Below are 23,387 nucleotides of genomic sequence, written 5' to 3'. Positions count from 1 at the left end.
CAGTGATTTTGTGAGCCAACTTGACCAACTATTTTCGCTGCTTTCACACTACTTTTTATTTATTTATTCATTTATTTATTTTAATCGAATACATAGTCGATTATTCTGTGATTATTTGAGTAGATCCTTTACCACCTTATTTACCGCGCACTTCAAAAATGTTTTTAAAATATCACATAAAATTAAATGCTTACAAGTACACTTTTAGTTTTGTTTTAGTTTAGTTACAAAACATTTTTGAAGTGCGCAGTAAATAAGGCGGTAAATGATCTACTCAAATAATCACATAATAATTGATTATGTATTCGATAACAATCGACTAAGTTATTTGACAGAAATGATGACGTAGTGTCGTGTCATACAGCCATACAGGATTGTAGCACATCACTGGCTATTATCTACGAAAGGTCGGCAGGGTCAGTTGGAAGTTTATCCAATAATTTCATTTAGAATCGGATACTTCCACTAATATCAAACCTAAAGATGTTCTCCCGCGCCCTGAAACCCGTGGCTTCGGTCGCCGCCCAGAATGGCGCCAAGAATTTCTCCACAACCTCTCAAGTGAGTACCTGTCCAAGGATTATCATCGTGGTTCCAACTTCTAGGCTCAGGCTTCAAGCTAGAAATCACAAGTGTTACTGAGAACAGCTATGTATGGTGTACGTGAGGAGTGTGGTACAAATTATGTGGTGGTTTTCAGAAAAATTTCAAAGTGGCGGTGGCTGGTGCCGCCGGGGGTATCGGCCAGCCCCTGGCGCTCCTGCTCAAGCAGAACCCCTTGGTGACCAGGCTGGCCCTGTACGACCTGGCCCCAGTGACGCCCGGCGTTGCCGTGGACCTTTCTCACATGGACACCCCAGCCAAGGTCACTGGCCACAAGGGGCCTGAGGAGCTCGCCGAAGCCATTAAAGGTAAAGAAAGTTACATAAAACTTTTCCCGCAATTTTGTCGCAAAAAATATTGTTATGTAACATGCTATAACCTCTAGTTAGTTGACAAAATTACGGGCGTGATTCCTTAAATATTGATATCTACTATCTTAAGGTGATCTTTGAGACACTCCTAAATCAATTTTGTGTTATTTGTACGACTGTAGAGATTTCCGTTCAATCTTCAACAAACCCAAACAATTTTGCTGACCTTGGCATTGTAACTGAATGTAGGACAAGTATCTAGTTGGAATTGTCAACACTAACCTAGCATGTGTGTTGTATAATGTACTTTGAACATTTGCAATTTTTTACTTAATAAACTTAGGCTGAGTAGCACCTTACTTTAACTTACTAAACATTAAAAATCTGTCAAACCATTAAAAAACACTGGTTATTTTGTTAGGTGGTACAACTCAGCCTATTATCTTAGTTAACTTAAAATCTTATGTTAGGTACTTCCGAAGAATGTGCATTAAAATTGAAAGTTTTCCTTTTATTGTACTTACACTGTGGCCTTTTATGTAGCAGCATCAGGGGCTCCTTTGCAATAATTATGAACAGTCTGTTGTGCTGTTAGGTTAGGTTAGGTTAGTATATTTGCTAGTAATGAATTAAATATTTTCTTTATTTTATTTCCTTAATCATGACCACAAGTTGCACAATTCCCATTTGCTTTAAGGAAAAAACTAACCATTCATTCATAAAAAATATCTTATTACCCTTTGCCATATTTCTGAATGGCTCATGTGCATTGCACATTCATATGGTATACAGGGTGACTTTTGTATCAGTATCCAAATTTTAATATAATAATCTATGAAGCGAAAGACAAAACACGTATTTTTTATTTTTGTATCGTCCAGTACAAAAATGTCAAAATAAAGCACCCAGAAACAGTCTGAAAAAACACTTACACCGTGGTCACGGCTCACTCGCTTACGCACGCACACACGTACGCGCCTGCCCGCGCCGCATTTCATTCATTGCGATACGATTTATAAGTTGTCGATTTTCCCTTCATACTTTCACGGGCTTAGGACCGTCAAAATGCAAAAGATTTCAAAGTGGTAATTAGTTTTAATTAAACAGACTTACTAATTTATGGTAGAAAAATTAAATACCTACGACAATAATTACGCTATCAAAAAGAAAATAAAATCACCGAGAGCGGTAACACTACTTTTCTTGTGTACCTATTCGGGGGTATTTATCGTTATTTTCATGTGCAATAATTGAGATTGCTTACCAAACCTACCTAACCTAACAACAAACTAACAAATTATGAGTAGTTATTTTAATAATTGCCCAAAGTGCATACCATTTTTCTCCAGACAGACTTGCACGCTTTTGTACATTGTCTTTGAGTTTATTATCAAAGCAAAATGCCGGTTTCGTGTAATGCTTGCGGTAACGCTGTTACGGGTAACGATTATCTGACATGTTCCAAATGCAGACATCCCTATGACATCCTGTGTTTGCAGATAAGCGCGGACACCTTTGGAACGCTTACTGAAACGCACAAAGAGGCTTGGCTTTGCCCCCCGTGCTTGTGCTCCATCCCGAGAGGCGACAACACAGACGTCCCTGTCGCAAGCCCCGCGAAATTCATGAACCTAAACTCCTCGCCTAACCCAAACGTCAACACTAGGAGAGGTTCCAGCAAGCCCACTAAAGGCAAACGCTCCGAAAACGCGAATCCTACAATTCCCACAGAAGAGAATGCCTCGGAGAACATGAGTTTGGAGTTTCGTCGGCTTAGACAAAAAATGGATGAACAACATTCGGATATCAACTTGCTCAGAATGGACTTTCTGGATGTTAAGCAGCACTTGGCCAGTGTGACAAAACTGATGGAAAGGTTGGAGGCGCAGGAGAAGAAAATAAATGACCAGGCCTATGAAATAAGCATTCTCAAGACTTCTCTGGCGGAATCACGGTACGCACTGAACCTGCAAGAACAAAATTACCTAAAAAACGAGTTAGAGATCGCGGGTGTACCAGAATCGGTAGGTGAAAACCCACACCACATAGCCCTTGTTACAGCTACAAAGCTGGGAGTGGACCTCTCGGCCGCGGACATTGATTTCGTTCACAGGACTGGCACTAGACAGAACAACTCTGGGAACAAGAATCACCTGCCGCGAACCATTGTTCTGCGCCTGAACAGACGCTCAAAGCGCGAGGAGATTATTAAAGCTGCAAGGAGCCGCCGTAATCTTAATAGCGAGGACATATCATCAGGCCCGGTCACCAGAATATATGTTAATGAAAGATTAACAAAGGCGAACCGCCTGTTGTTTCGTGAGACTAGAACCCGCGCCCTACAGTATGGATTTCGCTATTGCTGGGTTAACAATGGCTATGTCCACGTTCGCCAGGCCGAGAGAAAACCTGCCATTCACATTAAGTCACTCGAAGAGCTGGACCGACTGGTTGGACCATCTCAAGCCAAGGTCTCACAACCTCCTGATGAGTGAAACCATCTACAAACCTACGCTTATTCTTTTTAAAATAATATTATTGCTTCCTCTGTGTCCCATCTATGTATCATTTTATACAATACACCACATCACACCAAATAAAAGTCGTGCTCACACATGCCCACTTCTGCACTTGCCACTCAACACTATCACACTCTCAACAAAATCGATCACTCAATCTTACAAATACACTTCATCATTGTCTCTAAAATCCGCCACACCAACAACACTAACTATCAAAAATAGCTTTGTAATAGCGATTAACTCTCTAAACAGTTATTTTACGTACACTCATGCACTGCTCTTGCTAAATACATGGCTACCTCAATTACACGTCTTCATTAGATCGACACGCATACTATTTCTTGATGGCTAATTTTGTAGATCTTGATACTGTAAATGATATTGACAACGTAGTAGCCATAAAATGCAGTAAGTGTGATACATTCGAAGACTGCAAGAAATTACTTGATGAGAGCTATAAGTTTAAAATCCTTACCTATAACATACGTAGTGTGTCTAAAAACTTCGACATGCTGCTGGTTGCATTGGGCCGGCTGCATCTGGATCTCGATATAATTATCTTAACTGAGTGCTGGCTATCTGCTGAAACCATAATTCCCCAAATTCCAGGCTATACCTCTCATTCCACCAAACACATAATCAACCGAGCTGGCGGGGTGGTGATCTACGTGAGGGAGACTTTGAGCACTACTGTTGATGAGCCCCATCTGAGAGACGCAGAATGTCTCAGGGTCGTTCTTTCGGACTCCACCACCATTTTGGGTATCTACCGTTCTCCCTCTTTTTCCAACATAAGCCACTTCCTTCACAGTTTGAATGATACAATAAACTCACTTAGAACCTCTTCCCGGGTGGCGATTGCAGGTGATATCAACATTAATATTGCAGATCCTACCGACCCTGGTGCATGCGAATATTTGTGCACCATGGCGGAGCTGGGGTTTTTACCTGCTATCACATTGCCCACTAGGCAAGCCTCTTGCTTGGATCACATTTTTGTTAGAGCTAAGCTCGATGAATCAATTGGAATAGTAGCAAACTTAGACATTACGGACCACCTTGCAGCAATCTTGGGTTTTAAAGTCAATCACGCTTCAAAGCGACAAGACCGCCATAAAACTATCACTGATTACTGCGCTGTTGCAAAGGAACTTAAAAATGTGAACTGGACGTCAGTCTTAAACAACACTGATGTGAACTCTGCCATCCATGATTTCAATTCTACACTTTCAGCCACAATAAATAAACACACCCGCACGAAACGCGTTAGCAGATCGAAATTTACACTGAAACCCTGGATTACCCCAGGCCTCATGAGATGCATGGCCCACAGAAACAAACTCCACTTGGACTTACGTGACAATCCCTCTGACTCCACCAAGAAACTAATTTATATTAGGTACAGGAATTTTCTGACAAACTTATTACATAAACTTAAACACGACTATGAACGTAGGGACCTGGAAATTAATAAAAACAATCCCAGAAAGCTTTGGACCTCGATAAAATCGATTATAGAAACCCCACGCACCGAACAACACTCTGCGGATCTTTTGACCTCGAAATCAACTCCACAAAAGTCTGTAAATCACTGTAACGAGTATTTCTCTAATGTTGGCAATAAATTATCTAATGAAATACTACAGTCACTAAACTCAACTGAAGACTCTCTGGCTTCCGGAACTAAAATTAACTACAACACTGGTCAAACATTCTTCCTTCAGCCAACAGACGCATTTGAAGTCGATTCCCTACTAGCACAGCTTAAACCTAACAGCGCTCCGGGCTTAGATGGCATCAAACCTTCCCTGGTTAGGGTAATTCGTCCTGAGATTGTCCTGCCCCTAACTCACATATTTAACCTCAGCTTGGCATCCGGCGTGTTCCCCGAGGCATGGAAGGAGGCAGCTGTAATTCCATTACATAAATCTGGATCCAAAAGCTCTCCTGAAAACTTTCGTCCTATCTCTCTATTACCTGTTTTCTCTAAGGTTTTGGAAAGACTCGTTAACTATCGTCTTATGAATTATCTGGACGCATTCAATGTTCTTTCCCCACACCAGTTTGGCTTTAGGCGTAATCTCTCTACTGAAAATGCTGTCAACATACTTACTGGAACTGTCTCTGGTCACCTCGATGCTGGTCGTTGCTGCGTTGGCGTTTTCCTGGACCTTGCCAAGGCTTTTGACACCATTTCAGTGCCAATACTCTTAAGAAAGCTTGAGATATATGGCATCAGAGGGCTGGCGCTGGAATGGTTTCGCAGCTACCTCAGTTCCAGGACCCAACGCGTCAAAATCGGAGATTGTCTTAGTTCTAGTCTACCCATCAGTTTTGGGGTGCCCCAGGGCAGTGTCCTTGGCCCCTCGCTGTTCATTTTATATCTAAATGACATTCACATGTCAAACACGTGCAATAAAACCAATTTGATATGTTTTGCGGATGATACCGTGGCTTTGTTTCAAGGAAATTCGTGGAGGGAGGCACTGGATGCGGCTGAGCGTGGTATGGCGGTCCTGAAGAAATGGCTAGATAGAAATCTCCTCACTCTAAACCTCAGTAAAACCAAATACTTATGTTTCCATAAGACACGACCATCAAGTCCAACAGATACCACTGTACTTAAAGTACATTCTTGTAATTATTCCTCGTGCTCTTGTATCCCTATTGCTCGGTCAGATCACATAAGGTATCTGGGGGTAGAAGTGGATGAAAACCTGTCCTTCAAACATCACATCGCTTCACTTACATCCAAAACTAGAAAGCAAATCCATGTCATGCGCCTTCTGCGGAACTCAGCTGATAAGCTCCTACTCAAGACAGTTTACATAGCCCTTTGTCAGAGCCTCGTTAGCTACTGCATCACGGCGTGGGGAGGCGCTGGCGTAACAACCATGATAAGACTTGAGCGGGCTCAAAGATCAGTCCTAAAGGTTATGCTGAAAAAACCGTATCGTTACCCCACAAGGGACCTTTACAATGACGCAAGCGTACTGAATGTGAGACAACTATACCTTCTGAAGGTCTTCTGTATTGCTCATCGCAACACTTTAAATTCTCCAAACTATCCTGAAATTCTCAAAAAGAGATTATTCCATATCCCATCGTACCCAGTTAAGACCACATTTGCTAGGAACCACCTTAACTTCAGGCTCCCTTTTATATACAACAAAATAACACGCTTTTGTGACACCAGACTCTCCTCAGTTCGGCAGGCTGCCAGAGACGTCACTAAATGGCTACTTTCCCTCTCGTACATGGAAACGGAAAACCTACTCAAAATACCACAATAAAGACAACATGCACTGCAGGTACTCACATACGCTCACACACACTCATACAATCTATCTCCACTCTTGTATAATTTGCTTGTTGTTGTAAATTTGTATTGTGTAAGTAAATTACCCTAAGGCAGTCGCCAATTCAGTCCACCCGCATAAAAATTTCTTGGCAAAATGTTACTTGGTTTCTCGCGATACAGGTGCATTACCTAGTGCGAGAACCGTTACCAACACTTCTTCACAATCCACCATAGCATGTAATTAGCTTAAGACTGTCATTCCGTTTTTTGTAAATCTGTCTTGCTTAAATAAAGATTTTATTATTATTATTATTTAAAACTACAGTGTCATTTCGCACTTCGCGTCTCGTGTAGGTACTTACCTACTTGCTCGCGGATCTCGCTTCAGTTTGCCGCTAAAATCGTTCACTGGTTTGGCACTGTTGGGTTTAGTCCTTGGTTACGAAGTCGAGGTATTCCTCTGGGCCCGGTTCAAACTCTCTCCACTTAAAATGTAGCACCGAATCATTTCATAACACTCGCGCTGCGAATACATCGTTACGTTGACCGCACGACGCCGCGACGGAACGATCGGCGCGCGCAGCGATACGCGCGTCTCGTAATGGGTTGCGCGGGCGACTGATTGAAGCGCCGCGCGGCCAGGCCGGCCGGTCGAGCGTTGCCACACGTTGCCAGCTCTCCGCTCGACCAGAGCCCCGATTACGGTAATTTTTAACGTCAACAATCCAGACACGCTTCTCGATTCTGCGATACGATTGGTCGTTCAACAGCGTACGTCAGCTGTTTTGACCAATCGTATCGCAGAATCAGAAACGCGTCTGGATTGTAGACGTTTTAAAAGTTACCGTAATCGGGGCTCAGCTCTCCCGCAAAATGTTTACGCGCTAAGCGCGGTAACCACACTACGTGATTAATTGGTTAGGAAAAAAATAGTTGATGTTAAAATTTGACCTACCTATTTTTTATTAAAAATGTCATCTATAAACGATACCTAATGTCAGGAAAAAATTTGGATACTGATACAAAAGTCACCCTGTATGTATATCCTCCTATGGTGGTAGGGTAAAGCTATGTATATTTGGGACGTGTATAAGTGCCCTGGAAAGAGCCTATGTACTGAATAAAATATTTGAATTTGAATTATGTTAATAAATTTTCGTATCTCCAGGCGCTGACCTGGTAGTCATCCCTGCCGGAGTGCCCCGCAAGCCCGGCATGACCCGCGATGACCTGTTCAACACCAACGCCTCCATCGTCCGCGACCTGGCCAAGTGTGTGGCCCAGAACTCGCCCAAAGCCATCATGGCCATCATCACCAACCCCGTCAACTCCATGGTGCCCATCGCTTCGGAGGTCCTCAAGAAGGTAAGATATCTTGGGCTGAGTTGCATCATCAAACTTTAAACGTAACTATAATGATAACTGGTGTTTTTTGTATGGAGTTTTAGGTTGAATTGCACCATCTAACTTTAACTGTAACTAAAGAAAACCAGTGTTTTTGTATGAAGTTTAACAGATTTTTAACGTTTGTTAAAGTTAAAATAAGATGGTGCAACCCAGCCATAGTTATTACTTGTGCTAACTATGTGTCTAAAATGGTTTAACAAGAGCATGGATCAAACTGGATAAAGCTTAAAGTATAATAAATACAAGGCAAAGGTATCTACACTAATATTAAAAAAACTTTGATTGATGGAAAGATTTATTGTTTTAATAGCTCCAAAATCACTTGACCGATTTGGAAAATTCCTTCTCCATTAGAATCCTTTATTGTCTCTGATAAATATAGGATTTTTATTGTAGGTAAAAATTTCGCCAAATCTAGTTTTAATAAGTATGCTAAATGTACTTTCTTTCCTCATAAAACATTATAGTCAAAACATGATTTGAGTGAGTAATTTATGTTCTAGATAAAACTATAGTCAATAAACCAGCTTGCAAAACAATGCGCAAATACGTTAAGTGCTTTCAATAATAAGTTGCACGCACAACACGCGTGCTTGGTGACAAAAGAAAAGTCCATCCATTATGCACATAAATAGATCAATTACGCAATTTAGCGTTATCAGTACGAACAATATTCTTGTTTAATAGTAAACTTATAGATAAGCTTTCATCATCGCTTTATTGACGTCAATGCAATAGAGAATAATAGGGTAGACTCTCTTTACAGAGCCGGAGATTTCACAGGTTGTAGTTGTTATTTTCAAGATACAAATTAATATACTACACCAGTGTTTTTCAACCTTTTTCATGCACGACCCTTCGTATGAAAAAATCTTTTGCGACCCCTCGACCGTTCGCTTTTTTTGTTCATGCATTTTATACTGTTACAAAGATGTTGTAGGGACCGAATTCGGCAATCCATACAAAAATGCGTTTGCATAATTCAATTTCAGATAAATCTATCTTTAAAACTTTATTGTTTTTTTTACTGAGGTAGTTTTTACAACCTCTTTATTAGAGAATTAGAACTAGAATTACCAGTCGCCATGTGTTTCGAATCAAATTTAACATTATTTATTGCTTAGTGCTACTGGTGCTACTAACTCTACTCTTCCTACCTCTATTATAGTTATAGTGAATGAAAATAACTTATTTACTACATAGAATATGTGTTACGAGACCATTGCTATTTATAAGATGCCTATCATGATTTATTATCCAACCATAAATCATCAGCTAATTGATATCTGTATAGATTATCTTTATAAGGCGATATCTAACATAACCAGTCATAATAACAATAAATTCTAGAAGAGTAATCTACTCTCTACTGTCTCGTTTACGAATTGTTTCAAATTACAAACACCTGACGTTAAAGTTAGTTGTACCAGAACTAATGACCAACTGCCCCTATCTCAAAAGATTATCTTTGGCCTTTGCCACTTCTACGCCGCCCCACCACCAATATCCGGTCTTTTTAAACCGCATCGGTGGCGTGACGTCATCGAACTAGTTCTTGCCAGTATGCACTATACATGCGCCCCCTTTCGACCATACAAAAAATTCCACGCCCCCCCTCCTCCAGTCAAGATTATTTATTGGTCGTATCGAGCAGTCTGGAATGCATTCTCTCAGCGGTCGCAGGTTTCTTACAGATGGCCTGCGCCCCCCTTTAAAGGTCTTTGCGCCCCCCACTTTGGGAACCAATGCACTATATGATAATGTTTAGGGTCAAGGTCAAAAAGTACCATATAAACTGTGAAATAGGCATTCGAGGGTAAGGCAGTGTTGCTCTACATACTTTTCCAATAAATAAATAATCATTTTAACCACAGAAACAGTATTTTAAACTAAACTTGACTTCTCAGGCCGGTTGCTACGATCCCAACCGCATCCTCGGAGTCACCACCCTCGATGTAGTCCGTGCGGCCGCCTTCATCGGAGAGATCAACGGCGTGGACCCCCGCTCCGTCTCCATCCCCGTCATCGGGGGCCACTCGGGGGTCACCATCATCCCTGTACTGAGCCAGAGCCAGCCAGCTGTTAAACTGACGTCCCAGGATCAGATTAAGGCGCTGACGGGAAGGATCCAGGAAGCCGGTACTGAGGTGAGTGTTCCTAAAGATACTTTGTTAGTAACAGTTCTTACACGGAGTGGATCCCCGATCCGTCATCGGGGGCCACTCGGGGGTCACTCCTAATTCAGCGTCAAATAGTTCGTCACACCCAAAGTAGCCAAAAAGACAACACAACCTTATTCCAATTGTAACAAAGACGTGTTGCGAACTTATTGACGAACTATTTCGACGCTGACTGTACAGAAATGTATAGCTACTGTGAGTACTGTGCTATGGACTGTAGTTTCTTCCATGACTTCCAGGAAATGTAAATTTTTAAAATATGACCTGCCCAGTGGTCATTTGTAAACAATTAACTAACCAAATTATTCCAATTTCGTTAATGAATATAAATGAGCGTTGACACCAACGTCAACCTATAACGCCGTCAATACATCTCTTTGCTATACAAAATATTTACAGGAAGTTATACGTTTTTAAGCTCATATTGTGAATTGATCGGTAGTATCAGTAGACGATACACGAAACATCTTATTACGGATAACTACTCAATTGTTTGTAGCTACTTAAGATGCCACTACGTTTAGCACCTTTTAAGTGTTTGCAATAGGAATTATTTTGCAACGAAGCTATATCCTGTAGGCCAGGGGCTGCCAAACTGTGCGTCGCGAAAATAAATTTTGAGTAAGGCCCAGAACACACGGTGAAACGCAACTGCAACGAAACTGCAACTTCTAGTTACTTTTAAGTTTCTGCCATAGCGTCCGTTGAGAGACCACACACGACGCGACCAGTTTGACCAGTTTAGGTACTTTTTAAACTTGAGAAGCTCAGCTCAGATAGCTCATCCTTCTGATTAGTAGCTATTCAACACAGTAAAATGTTTCTTTCAATTTTTATTCTTAAGTTTTTATTTTTGTTCATATTTGATTGATCGAGGGGTTCGTCGCACAAAAATGGGAAACTCCCAAGGGCATCACAGACTCACAGTAAGCCTAGGCGCAGAACACCGATTTTTAGTTAGCCGATAGTTGGGTCGGGCTGTTGATCAGTATGGAGTTGTATGAAAGTGCGCACATTACACCGATTTGCTATCGGCCGATTCTTCATACAAAGTAAAATCGGGCCCATCGATCGGCCAACTAAAAATCGGTGGTCTGCGCCTAGACTATAAAACGTTTAGGGCTAGGGTAGTCCTGCCTTGGACCGTATGTATTGTATACCCGATTGTTAAAATACCTTTTGTTTATAGGTGGTGAAGGCGAAGGCTGGCGGCGGCTCCGCTACTCTGTCCATGGCGTTCGCGGGCGCACGTCTCGCCGGCGCCGTGCTGCGGGGACTCAAGGTAACTAACTACATACTACTAATACTTACTGATGCAGACATAATGGGGGTGTTTGGCAGATAATAGCGCTAGCTACTACTACTTACTAGCGAGTAAGTAAAATAACGTCTTTTTAGCGGTAAAAAAATGTATGGGAAAACATCACTTTTGAAGTTTAGCAAACGTGTCCTAGCCGAAAACATGTTAAAGTTTCGGCGGTTACCATGGCGATCGCTATTTTGCTTACTATTTCTATTAAAGATGACCTACGCTGAACTGTCCCACCAAACTCAATGACAGGGGGGCGCTACCATCGTTCAACTATATGGTTTCCAACATGGCAAAAATCGGAACCAGCGATCCGGTATTGACGGTGGCGCCCCACTGTCAATGTCATGGATAGGACAGTTCAGTATTTTGGAACTATAAACGCTATTTTCTGCCAAACGCAGCCAATAACAATTAAATAAATATGTCGCCATAGTCTGGTTCTTCAACTCCTTTACGGGCATAATTAATTTGTTTTATTGTTCTTGTGACCTTAATGAGAACATCGTGGGAATCGTGTTCCCACTGTCTTATTAATTTGTTAAAAACCTTGATATTCTAATGCTAAGCCTGAAATCAACTTTATTATTTAACTATCTGAACTATCAAGGGACAAATCATTTGGGTATCGAACCCAAGACCGGACAACTCATATTTGAAGAAGTCATATCAAATATTTAAAGTAAAAATTAGAAGATTTTACTAAAACCAGTTGCGTAAATGAGTAAATATTAACTAACTAGCTTTTGCCCGCGGCTTCACCCGCGTGAAATTTAGTTTGTCACAGATCGTCATAAATTATAGTCTATATGTTGTTCTGGGTTATAAACAATAATACTGTAAAGTTTCATCAAAATCCGTTCAGTAGTTTCTGCGTGAAAGAGTAACAAAAATCCAGATTGTTACTCTTCCATTTATAATATAAGTGGGATTTACCCAACTACTGCTCTTTCACAATGCTTAACTTATCCGTCTCAATGACTTTTTATTTAAAATAAATATTGCTAGTGCATAGTGTGAAATTTTACTATGTTTACTATAAAAAACCCAATGTTTTCAGGGCGAATCGAACGTAGTGGAATGCGCGTACATCAAGTCCGATATCACCGAATCTCCCTACTTCGCCAACCCCGTAGTTCTCGGCAAGAACGGAGTGGAGAAGAACCTTGGCTTCGGAACCCTCAACGCCTACGAGAAGGAACTCCTCAAGGCTGCCATCCCTGAACTCCTCAAGAACATCAAGGTTGGCGAGGAATTCGTCAAGAACAGCAAGTAAAAGTATTACAAGCAATACATAGTATTTATCAACTAAGGTTAACGTAAGGGATAAGCTAACAAAGTTGTAAGAACAACTTTTACTTAGCATCTTGCAGACGGTAGCGGCTGGTATGTAGGTGAATGAATAGTGAATTTAGATCAATTTTATAGATCCATTTTTAACTGAATCCTTTTTTATAATAGTTGCACTTTAAGCATAAATAGTGTAAGAGTTTATAGTGATTAAATCATGCCTATTTTAGGAAACCTACCAACAAAGTTGTTAATTTATTTGCATTTTATTTATTAAATTGTTAAGTATATATTGTTCATCTGATTTGCCAGTACCAAAGTTGCCCGGCCGGTATATGATGGATGGTTGTTGTAAATATTTGATGTTATGTTTAACACGTGATTGTGTATGTGGTAATAAACTGTGTTACCTACAGCTTTTGTATTATTTGACCCTAGACTTGGAATAAACACTGTAGCAAAATAAGTTTGCGTAGAGACTATGAAATCATATTAAGATCATGATGAAAAGATATATTTTTATTTACCACTTTTGAGAGTGGAAATTTTGAATGATATACGTAAGACGATTGCGTAAAGAAATGACAGAGGCCAAGAAGATACCTTGACTCCGTGCCAAGTTCAATAGAACACGCAATATACAGCATCCATTTTGTTGTAGCATATATTTTTACATCGATTTTAATAAAGGGACTGGATTTTACGACTATACTGAACTGCTTTGAATATTCAAGATAGCAATGTGTGCGTGTAGTAGACATTAGTTAAAATGACATTGTTTATGATACGTACGTAAAAATGGTGCTTCGAGTGACCTTACTAAAAACGCATACCTTAAATGCTTGAAGATGTATTTTTTTCCTCTCTATGGCTTGAAGTGAACCTACCAAAATATACCAATGGTGTTGTAAGTGCACTTACGAATGAGTGACCAGTTTTACCCACACAGAATGTTTTAATTAATCACTTATCTAAAACCTAGATGATAAGAACTAGATATAACGATGGAAAGAAGCGCCCGTTTCAGCTACAGCAATCCCAAAGCTAGAGCATGGACTGGCGTGACGGTGTTCTCGGCGTATCTGGTGCTGTTAATGGTGGAAGTGTACATTGAGATATTCGAGAACCACACGCACTTGCGGGTGTACGACAAGATCAGTGATGTGTTTGTGTATTTGAAGAATTTGGCTTGATGTGTGTTTTGGATTTTATAGGTATTCAAACATTTGACAGTTTATCTGTGTTATAAAATTTATAATTACATAAATATCTCATTCAACTCAAGTATTGTGATAACTTTTTTATAGAAAATATGAATCGAATTGATTTATTATTTCCAAAAATAAATATGAATCAAGGCTTGACTTTATTTTTCTAAAAATATCATGTCACGCATAAGATTTGTATGTCTCTCACTGCAAGATAAATAAAACACATAAAATAGATTTGCATCTTATTTATTGATTTGTCCTCCCAAAACTTTGTTTTCGCTTAAGATCGGACTTACAAGGATTATCTTCTTCGGCTACTTACATAACATTACAGTTTATAAAGAAATCACATTGTCGAGAGGGTCGCGCTGTAGGCGTTTCAGTCGGCTGGCGGGCGCGGCCAGAGCGCGCCGGCGCTCCCGGACATCTTTCAATATGAAAGAAACGTTTCACGTATGTATTTTGCAAAAATTTACAGGCGTCAGGTGTAACACGAAGCACGCGCCGGCGAGCGCTCTCCCACGCGCCCAGCGCTAACTACCTATAGTAACCTTAACTAACGCTACATAATTACAAATGCACAGTGTTTACACAATAACCATACACTTTTACATATGTATACATAATTTACGGTTAGATCCGAGTACATACAGTATATGTATAAGGTTCGTGGAACCGCCGGCGCGCGCCGCTTCGCCGGGTATGTACAGGGACGGCCGCGGCGCGCGCGGAGCGAAGCTATACAAAAATAACGAGTAATCTTACAAAAAGTTAACTTACGAACGTCCGCCCGGGACCCGGCGGGGGCGGCGAAGCCGGCGCGTCTATACACAATGTACAACTTGTACTAACTTACTAAGTGTCGCTAAATAATGGACGAAGTCTCGCGGAAATCCTATACTAAGAGGGGCCCCGCGGGGCCCCGGCGTCAGAGTGGTGATGGAAGACTGGATAAAATATTACATCTTTATTTATTCGAATAAGAACATTTCACGTCGACGTCCGCCACGTTGACCGTACTGAGGTAATGTTGCATGCGGCAGTGCTGCTGAGGAGGCGGCGTCGGAGTCGCTAGTCCCCCCTTAGTAAGACGACACCCAAAAATGAATTCAAAATCCAATTCAAATTATAAACTTTGTAAAAAACTTGATTAGCATCTAACGATGCCGACGGCCGCCCCGTGGAAGGCTCGACGCGAGTGAGAACTACATAGACGCTATCTATGTGCGCACAGACGCGTGACTGTAGCGTGTATCACTCATCATCTTTTGAAATCAACGTGAAAATATCACAAAATTTAAGAACCGAACTCTATGAATTATCAATCAGGCATCTGCATTCGAAACTCCATTACAAGACTCGATCTTACAGTAAACATATCCCAACATAGCGCCGTCAAGTCTTGGCATGGTCACCCACTGGAATAATGTGTCAAACCGTTTAATCGCAAAAACGAGAAAATCCTAAATCGATTAATTAGTATTCTTCGTTGATTTATGTTGATTAATATTTATCGTAATATTAAATAATACATTAAATGTATTTACAAACGACCAAAGATATCCAATAAATACTTTTTACGTCACCAAACGGCTGTGAACACATTATCCCCGGTCTAAGATTACAAATATTAGATGAATGGTACAAGTATACATTTAAAATTATTTGAAAATGAATGAAAGCAATATACAATTTTCGATATTTATTGTATTACAAAATAAAAATAAACAGCTCACAGTATGATTGTACATAGACGTCACAATTTTACCTTAATGCTGTGTCTGATTAATTTAAATAATAATTTACATTTGACAGTTTGACAGATCGGATTAAGTATAGCATGTGCCCTGTAAGCGAGAATGAAGAGAAGATCTGTCAAACTGCCAGATGTATTGAATGCGTAAGCTTTATTTAGTTAGTGAATAGTGGTAATCAGGCGCTTCACTAACCACTAAGTAAGGGGATGATCAGTCTACGGAGTTATCATTTGGCATCGTCGGAATATGAAATGATATGATGAACCGAACTAAACCTAATGCCGAGGACCGTGAGTATACAAGACAAATAATCATAATGAATAGTCAATAAAATACAAAAGAGCGTACAAAACTCACCGGAATAGTATTCATTAATAGATAGTCACAGACCTCACGGCACAACATCGTAAGCTCGAAATTGAAAGGAATAACAATGTCAACCGATCCTCCGCAACTGACGCCACACTTCGCACTATCCCTGTTTTTAACATAAGACCTTTTACACTAATTCTTCGCAGTCATTTAAAATAATGTTTGTCTATCGCGCACTCCGTTCGCTCGACGCAAAACGCGTCATTTTGCACTTATGTCACTTTGTTTCAAGTCTTTTCAGTCTGTTACTAAAGTTTTTCGTATTAACGTCCTTTTTTTCTTCGTTTGGTTTGTTTGTTTCTAATGTCCGTTATTTTTCGATCGTTTAAAGTTATGTTCCGTTATAATAAGTTAAAGTTAAGAATTTCAATACCTAGCTTTTTGTTAAATGAGAGTTTTACAAAATCACATTCAAGTTTCATTGTTCACAGTCGCAGAACTTTTTTGAATGAATGATTCGTCTTCAGTGACGTCATCTCTCTGATTCCATGACGGCCTCTGAATTTTCTTAAAGTATTGTAGTACATTGAAAAAGCTCGATTTATTAGCTCAATGAATCACTTTTCACACAGGAACGAGTGAGCATGAAATAAATAAGAATTCGAAGCAAACTTTTATCACTGGATGCGTACTTTTTTAGCCAATTTCTTCTCGATTTGTTGTCGTTATTAATTTTCTTGGCTGCTGGTGGTAAGCCATGTCTGGTGGTGGGCGGACCACTGGTCTAGCCCGCTCTCTATGGGCGGCACACTCGCTAGGGCCGATCTTCTGGCTAGAGGCGGTTCACTGCCCAGGTGCAGTCTGCTCTTTACGGGTGTCCCATTTTCCAGGGGCGGTAGAATCGCTAGGGCCGGTTTTCTGGCTAACGGTCCCTTCCTAGGGGCGTCCCACTTCCCAGCGGTATACTCGCTAGGGCCGGTCTTCTGGCTACTGACTTCTGGCTGATCCATTTCCCAGGTGCAGTCTACTCTCTAGGGGCGGTCCTTTCCTAGAGTCGGTACACTCGCTAGGGCCGGTCTTCTGGCTAGCGGTCCACTTTCTAGGGGCATCCCACTTCCTAGGGGCGTCTTACTTCCTAGGGGCGTATCACTTCCTAGCGACGTCCCACTTCCTAGGAACTGTACACTCGCTACATGTGTCCCATTTCCCACGGGCGGGCCACTCTCTAGGGCCGGTCTTCTGGCTTGCCACTTTCAATGAGCGTACTTCCTAGGGGCGTCCCACTTTAGCGACGTGCCACTTCCTAGGGTCGGTACACTCGCTAGGGCCGGTCTTCTGGCTAGCGGTTCACTTTCTAGAGGCGTACTTCCTAGGGGCGTCCCACCTCCTAGGGCGGTACACTGGCTAGGAGCGTCCCACTCCCAAGACGCGGTCCCATCCTAGGGGTGGCCCACATTCTAGGTGCGGTCTCATCCTAGAGTCGGTGCACTCGCTAGGGGCGTCTCACTTCCTAGGGTCGGTACACTCGCTAGAGGCGTCCCATTTCCCATGGCTAGGGCCGGTCTTCTGGCTAGTTCCTAGCGACGTCCCACTTCCCAAGGACGGTACACTCCCTAAGTGCATCCCACTTCCTAGGGGCGTACTTCCTAGGGGCGTACTTCCTAGACGCGGTCCCTTCCCAGTCGCGATGTCCCCAGCCGCGGGGTTACCGGCGGCCCGTAGGAGGCGGCGCGGGGGCGGCTCGTCAGTCCTCGTCGGACAGCGGCTCGTACTGCGCAGACATCAGCGGCGCCGGCTCCGGCGCCACGGCGCTGCTACTGCTGCTGCCTGGCGCTGTAAAGGAGAGATGGGTTACAAAATGTTACGTAAAGAAGGGTTAAATGGACTACTGGTGACATGAACAAATTATTGCACAAATAGGCCACCAACCACAGCCACCAGTGGCTGTCGCGCGCTACCGCCACATTTCTAAGTGTCAGAAGCGTGTAACGAGTGGCCGCCACCGGATACACGTGTGCAGCGCGTCTATACAAAATATATTAAAAAGTGTGTTACCACCGGTGGCTGTGGTCGGAGGCCCATTTGCGCCGAGCCTTAAAAACACAAGTCAATGAAATGAGACGAATTTGTCATGTATTAGAGACATTATTTTATCAACTGCCGACAAATGACCAAGGTGCTACTAGGTTAGTAAGGATAGGCCTAGTCGGTGGGAAGACCAGCTATTGTGATCTGTTGTCTATTGTCACCCCAGCTAGCCTATTGTTGCCTTACTTACTCTAATGTCGCCTCAGCAAGGCGTGATGTGCTATGAACTGTACTATCAAACTTTAGCTTACCTTCTGTATGTGGTGCGGGCATAGCTGGCGGCTGGGCGGGCGTAGCGACATTCAGGGCGGAGTAAGGATACGCGTAGGCGGTAGGCGGGAACGCTAGCGGCTTCGCTCTCTCATCAGCGTCACTCCTCATGACTTCTACAATGCGGTTGGTGACGTAGTCGAAAGCGGTGAGCACGCCGCCGCCGACGTTGACGCCGCCGCCGACGCCGCTGACGCCGCCCACGCCGGTAACGCCGCTGTAGCGACGGTTGCTGCTGTTGTTGTTTCTGGAAATTTAAGGTTACGGATAAGTCTTTACAGTTACACATCTAATGAGTACAATACTTTACATCCCCTACAAAAGAAAGAGCATAACCTGATCACACTTAGGCTATATTCTGCCAATAAATATTTTATATTGCCCCTTTTATTTTTTTATTTTTTCCAAAAAAGTAAAGTTACAACTTACAGTGTCTACTTTATAAACCGTAAATAGACCTTTAATATGATTAAACCTGAATAATGAACTTCAGATATTCAAATTTCTCCAAAATCTTGAATAAACTTACTGTTATAGCTAGGCATAAAACTCTAGGATTTTATTTACATTTTTCGAAGCCGTTAACTGAACCGATATTGCGAAATCGAATCTATTAAAGAAAAAGAATGTCACTTTGTTTAGTACCTAGCTAGAGGAACAATCCGATGAAATATTATGGCCTAATTTTAAGATATTAATGCACATTTATCATAACTAAGGTGACCTAACAAGTCGATACCTAAAATAGAGGAACACGGATCTTAACGCGATTTATTTTTATATGAGTTACATAAATGTACTCACGACTTGACGTTTCGGCTGCTATGCTACAGCTGTGGTCACAAGCAGACTGGTCCTCTATTTTAGTTGAAATGGAACGCGAAAGTTTAAAATCTTATACGAGTGTTACCAGGCCTGTTCATCTCCGCGAGTTTACATCGAAAACAAAACACGCACGATGGCCCACCTACAGGATACTATTTGACAAGGCCTCACATACGAGCGAACATTGACTCACGCACGCGTATTCTTGTGTATGATGGAAGAAAATAAAGAAAATGGTGTACTAAATACTGTGCAGTATTTAACTGCCTAAATAATAATAAAAACACAGAATGTATTTTTTTAAGTTGCCACAAGACACTGAGAGGTAAATAAGTAGTTAATATTATTCATGATAATTTGTATTTCCTCCGCCATTTTCCGCAGTTTGGCACCTCACGTCACATCATTTTACCGAAGTCAGCCCTATATCTTCGGCGCAGTGCCGATCACTGACGTTTGTCAACAAAATGGTGCTTGACTCTTGAGACAGGCTAAATTACACCATATTGTTAATGACATTGAGCATACATTTTTTTAAATACCTTCGCGAAGTAAAACTTCTGTACGTAGTACTTATTATTATTCTGTGGTGTTACCTGTTAGCGTGGTGGTTGTCCGGCGGCGAGACAGGCTCTAACAAGTATGGCGCGTGCTTGGGCGCGTCACGGCGCTTCCAGTCTTCGGCCGCGGCCGCCGCGCCGCTGGCTGAGACGGACACCGTGTAGCCTTCCGAGGTGGTCACGCCGAAGCGACTGCTGTGGGAGGGAATGATTTGTTAGCGGTGTTTAATCTAATGCTGAAACTTTTTGAACTTTGTCGGGATGAAATAATGAGTACGTTTCACCATAAATCCCTAATTTTTAATTGACCCCTATGAAAACAAAATGCCTGTTATGTAGGTCACTTAAAACTTAGGAATTGATGGCGAAAACAGGCATAAGTCGTATAAACACTGAAACAATATAAACTTTGTTCGCTATTAATATACCTTACTAATGGTAAAATATCAAGCCACTACCTCGATAATGCAGTCCTTGATGATGACACTGGTCCCAATTACTGATACGTGCTTAGGACTTAATGACCATAGTAAAACTATGTCATATAGGGGAGATATTGGTTCCGAAGTATTTGTTGGTGCAATATGCCTTCTTGGCATTACGGAGGTGGTAAAGTATAGATATCCCTTGTATTTATGTTCAAGATCAGATCTCTAAACTGATGCAAACTAAGAATAAAAACTCTTATTCATTTATTTAATTAAAATGCAAGTGAGGTTACAGATATATCTTGGGTAAATACACCTGGCTTTTCTAAGAGTTCTTAGTTTCTAAGTGTAATGTTTCCTGCTGAGGATTTATGAGTGAAAATTGAGTCTACTTATGGAGTCAGGGAAGTATTAATTTCAAAAGGTGGAAGCGACATGACGAGTGAAATGGTCATGAAGGGGTCTTCCAAGTACTTACTTGTGGTGCATGATAGAGGTGGTGGGACTGCAGAAGTCCCTGGTGATGATGTTGGAGGCGAGGTCCCCCAGCTTGATGCTGGTGGTGTGTGCGAGCGGCTCGTCGCGCGAATAGGAACTATACAGCAATCTACAGCTCTCTTAAGGTCCTATAGAACTTCCAGGTCACAAGTACTTACTTGTGGTGCATGATGGAGGTGGTAGGACCACAAATGTCCTTTATGATGGCATTGAAGACAAGATGTCCCAACTTATGCGTGCTAAGAGCTCTTGGAAAAAGCCAGGTCTTCTATAGTCTGGTCCGTGAGCACGTAGAATTTTGTCCAATGACCCCAAGCTACCCATCCTAATTATATTGCTGTCGCACTCGCACACTCACTGCAGGCGCCCGTCGCACAGTCGCGACAGCAACATAATTACGCGCGAGCGATAAGGATGGGTAGCTTGGGGTCATTGGACAAAATTCTACGTGCTCACGGACCAGACTTTAGGTGAAATATACTTACTTGTGGTGCATGATGGAGGTGGTGGGACTACAGAAGTCCCTGGTGATGATGTTGGAGGCGAGGTCTCCCAGCTTGATGCTGGTGGTGTGTGCGAGCGGCTCGTCGCGAGGGTAGTAACTATTCAGCTACCTTCCAGGTCTTATGTCTTACTTGTGGTGCATGATGGAGGTGGTGGGACTGCAGAAGTCCCTGGTGATGATGTTGGACGCGAGGTCTCCCAGCTTGATGCTGGTGGTGTGTGCGAGCGGCTCGTCGCGAGGGTAGTAACTATTCAGCTACCTTCCAGGTCTTATGTCTTACTCGTGGTACATGATAGAGGCTACAGAAGTCTTCGAAGATTGATATGGAGGCGAGTCTCCAAACTGATGCGTCCTAAAAGCTACTGGGCATATACAGCTGTGTGATGTAGCTCTCTTAAGGTCCTATAGAACTTCCAGGTCATAAATGCATGATGGAGGTGGTAGGTCTACAAATGTCCCTTATAATAGAAGACAAGATGTCCCAACTTATGCGTGCTAAGAGCTCTTGGAAAAGCCAGGTCTTCCAGGTGTCATGTATTAAGAGCTGCAGAGGTCTCTTGTTATGATGTCGGATGCGGGTCTCCCAACTGATGCACGCTAAGAGCTCGTAGGTCTATATAACTTTCTCTAGTTCTAGAACTATTAGTCCTAGGATCACTTACTTGTGGTGCATGATGGAGGTGGTGGGACTGCAGAAGTCCCTGGTGATGATGTTGGAGGCAAGGTCCCCCAGCTTGATGCTGGTGGTGTGTGCGAGCGGCTCGTCGCGCGGCGCCTCGTGCGGCGTGGGCCCGCGCTCGGGCGGCTGCCCGTTGTCGCACTCGCGTAGCGTCTGAGGACGAATGGTTAACATTAATAATGTATAATATAAGATTTTAAACTTTCGCGTTCCATTTCAACTAAAATAGTAAGACACGGGTCTTAACGCGACGTTTATTAATGAGTTACGCCGAAACGTCAAGCCGTGAGTACATAATGTAACTCATTAATAAACGTCGCGTTAAGACCCTTGTCTTACTATTTTAATTAATAAATTATTACGGAAAATAGAGATGCTAAAGCTAGGTACAAACCAAAGACAGGATAATATGGTTTTCATTGAGGAAGGTCTGGACTGCTGTATATAGGCTGATGACACCAATAAATTAGCCCCAAAATTATACAGAATTTTAATTTGAGCTTACTGACACGGCTGGACTCACAGATTACGTTATGACTGGACTCGCAAATTACGATACGGCTGCACTAGCAGATTACGTTACGGCTTGACTTGCACATTACAAGACGGCTGGACTCGGACATTACAAGACGGCTGAACTCGCACATTACAAGACGGCTGGCCTCGCACATTACAAGACGGCTGGCCTCGCACGTTACAAGACGGCTGGCCTCGCACGTTACAAGACGGCTGGCCTCGCACGTTACAAGACGGCTGGACTCGCCCATTACGATACGGCTGGACTCGCACAACGAGACGGCTGGACTCGCACAACGAGACGGCTGGACTCGCACATTACAAGACGCCTGGAGAATGTGCGAGACATTACAAGACGGCTGGACTCGTACACTACATCACTCGCTCGCATATTGGGAGAAGCCTATCGCTGAAATGTTGATGAGGAGGACTCACCGGGAACCTCTGAGGGTCCGTGCTCTGGCTGATCTGGTGCGTGATGATGGAGTCCGCTACCAACCGGTCATTATGGAAATCGTTGGAGGAGGTCTATTGTCAGCAGTGGGCGTCCTATGGCTGAAATGATGATGATGATGAAGATCACTCACCGGGAACCTCTGAGGGTCCGTGCTCTGGCTGATCTGGTGCGTGATGATGGCGTCGATGAGCGAGGCGGCGGTCAGCGTGCCTTCCGCTCGGCGCGCCTCCGCCGTCGCCGCCGCGTTTGCCGCCGCGTTGGCCGCAGCGGCTTGGGCGGGCGCGGTGTTAACTGTGCTCACTGATACGGCTGGACTCGCACATTACGATACGGCTGGACTCGCAAATTACAAGACGCC

At 42.6% G+C, this 23,387-nt stretch overlaps 2 protein-coding genes across 2 annotated transcripts; one reads left to right on the top strand and one right to left on the bottom strand.

Annotated features, from left to right (window-relative positions):
• The first annotated feature begins 375 nt into the window (after positions 1-375).
• LOC135082075 (malate dehydrogenase, mitochondrial) lies at positions 376-13,338 on the top strand. Its single transcript, XM_063976833.1, has 6 exons — positions 376-561; positions 701-911; positions 7,906-8,102; positions 10,052-10,291; positions 11,514-11,606; positions 12,694-13,338. Exons 1-6 carry the CDS (start codon positions 484-486, stop codon positions 12,907-12,909), a joined length of 1,035 nt encoding a protein of 344 aa, XP_063832903.1. The 5' UTR covers positions 376-483; the 3' UTR covers positions 12,910-13,338.
• A 1,026-nt stretch (positions 13,339-14,364) lies between these two features.
• LOC135082080 (uncharacterized) lies at positions 14,365-21,461 on the bottom strand. Its single transcript, XM_063976840.1, has 4 exons — positions 21,358-21,461; positions 19,983-20,141; positions 18,543-18,808; positions 14,365-18,036 (listed from the first exon to the last, which is right to left on the bottom strand). The coding sequence occupies exons 1-4, from the start codon at positions 21,366-21,368 to the stop codon at positions 17,948-17,950; spliced, it is 525 nt and encodes a 174-aa protein (XP_063832910.1). The 5' UTR covers positions 21,369-21,461; the 3' UTR covers positions 14,365-17,947.
• Positions 21,462-23,387: the final 1,926 nt, after the last annotated feature.

The sequence above is a fragment of the Ostrinia nubilalis genome, chromosome 21, assembly GCF_963855985.1.
Source record: "Ostrinia nubilalis chromosome 21, ilOstNubi1.1, whole genome shotgun sequence".
In the NCBI taxonomy this organism is placed as follows: domain Eukaryota; kingdom Metazoa; phylum Arthropoda; class Insecta; order Lepidoptera; family Crambidae; genus Ostrinia; species Ostrinia nubilalis.
This window is presented reverse-complemented; position numbering and strand designations above follow the sequence as displayed.

What these genes read in the sequence shown, in the direction of transcription:
- LOC135082080 (XM_063976840.1), bottom strand. An exon ending in GACAACCACCACGCTAACAG is followed by an intron (nt 18,809 to 19,982) that starts GTAACACCACAG and finishes TTAAATTTCCAG; the next exon opens with AAACAACAACAGCAGCAACC. An exon ending in GCCCGCACCACATACAGAAG is followed by an intron (nt 18,037 to 18,542) that starts GTAAGCTAAAGT and finishes TCTCCTTTACAG; the next exon opens with CGCCAGGCAGCAGCAGTAGC.
- LOC135082075 (XM_063976833.1), top strand. Translation starts at nt 484, where the DNA reads ATGTTCTCCCGCGCCCTGAAACCCGTGGCTTCGGTCGCCGCCCAGAAT. An exon ending in ATTTCTCCACAACCTCTCAA is followed by an intron (nt 562 to 700) that starts GTGAGTACCTGT and finishes GGTGGTTTTCAG; the next exon opens with AAAAATTTCAAAGTGGCGGT. An exon ending in CCGTGCTGCGGGGACTCAAG is followed by an intron (nt 11,607 to 12,693) that starts GTAACTAACTAC and finishes CAATGTTTTCAG; the next exon opens with GGCGAATCGAACGTAGTGGA.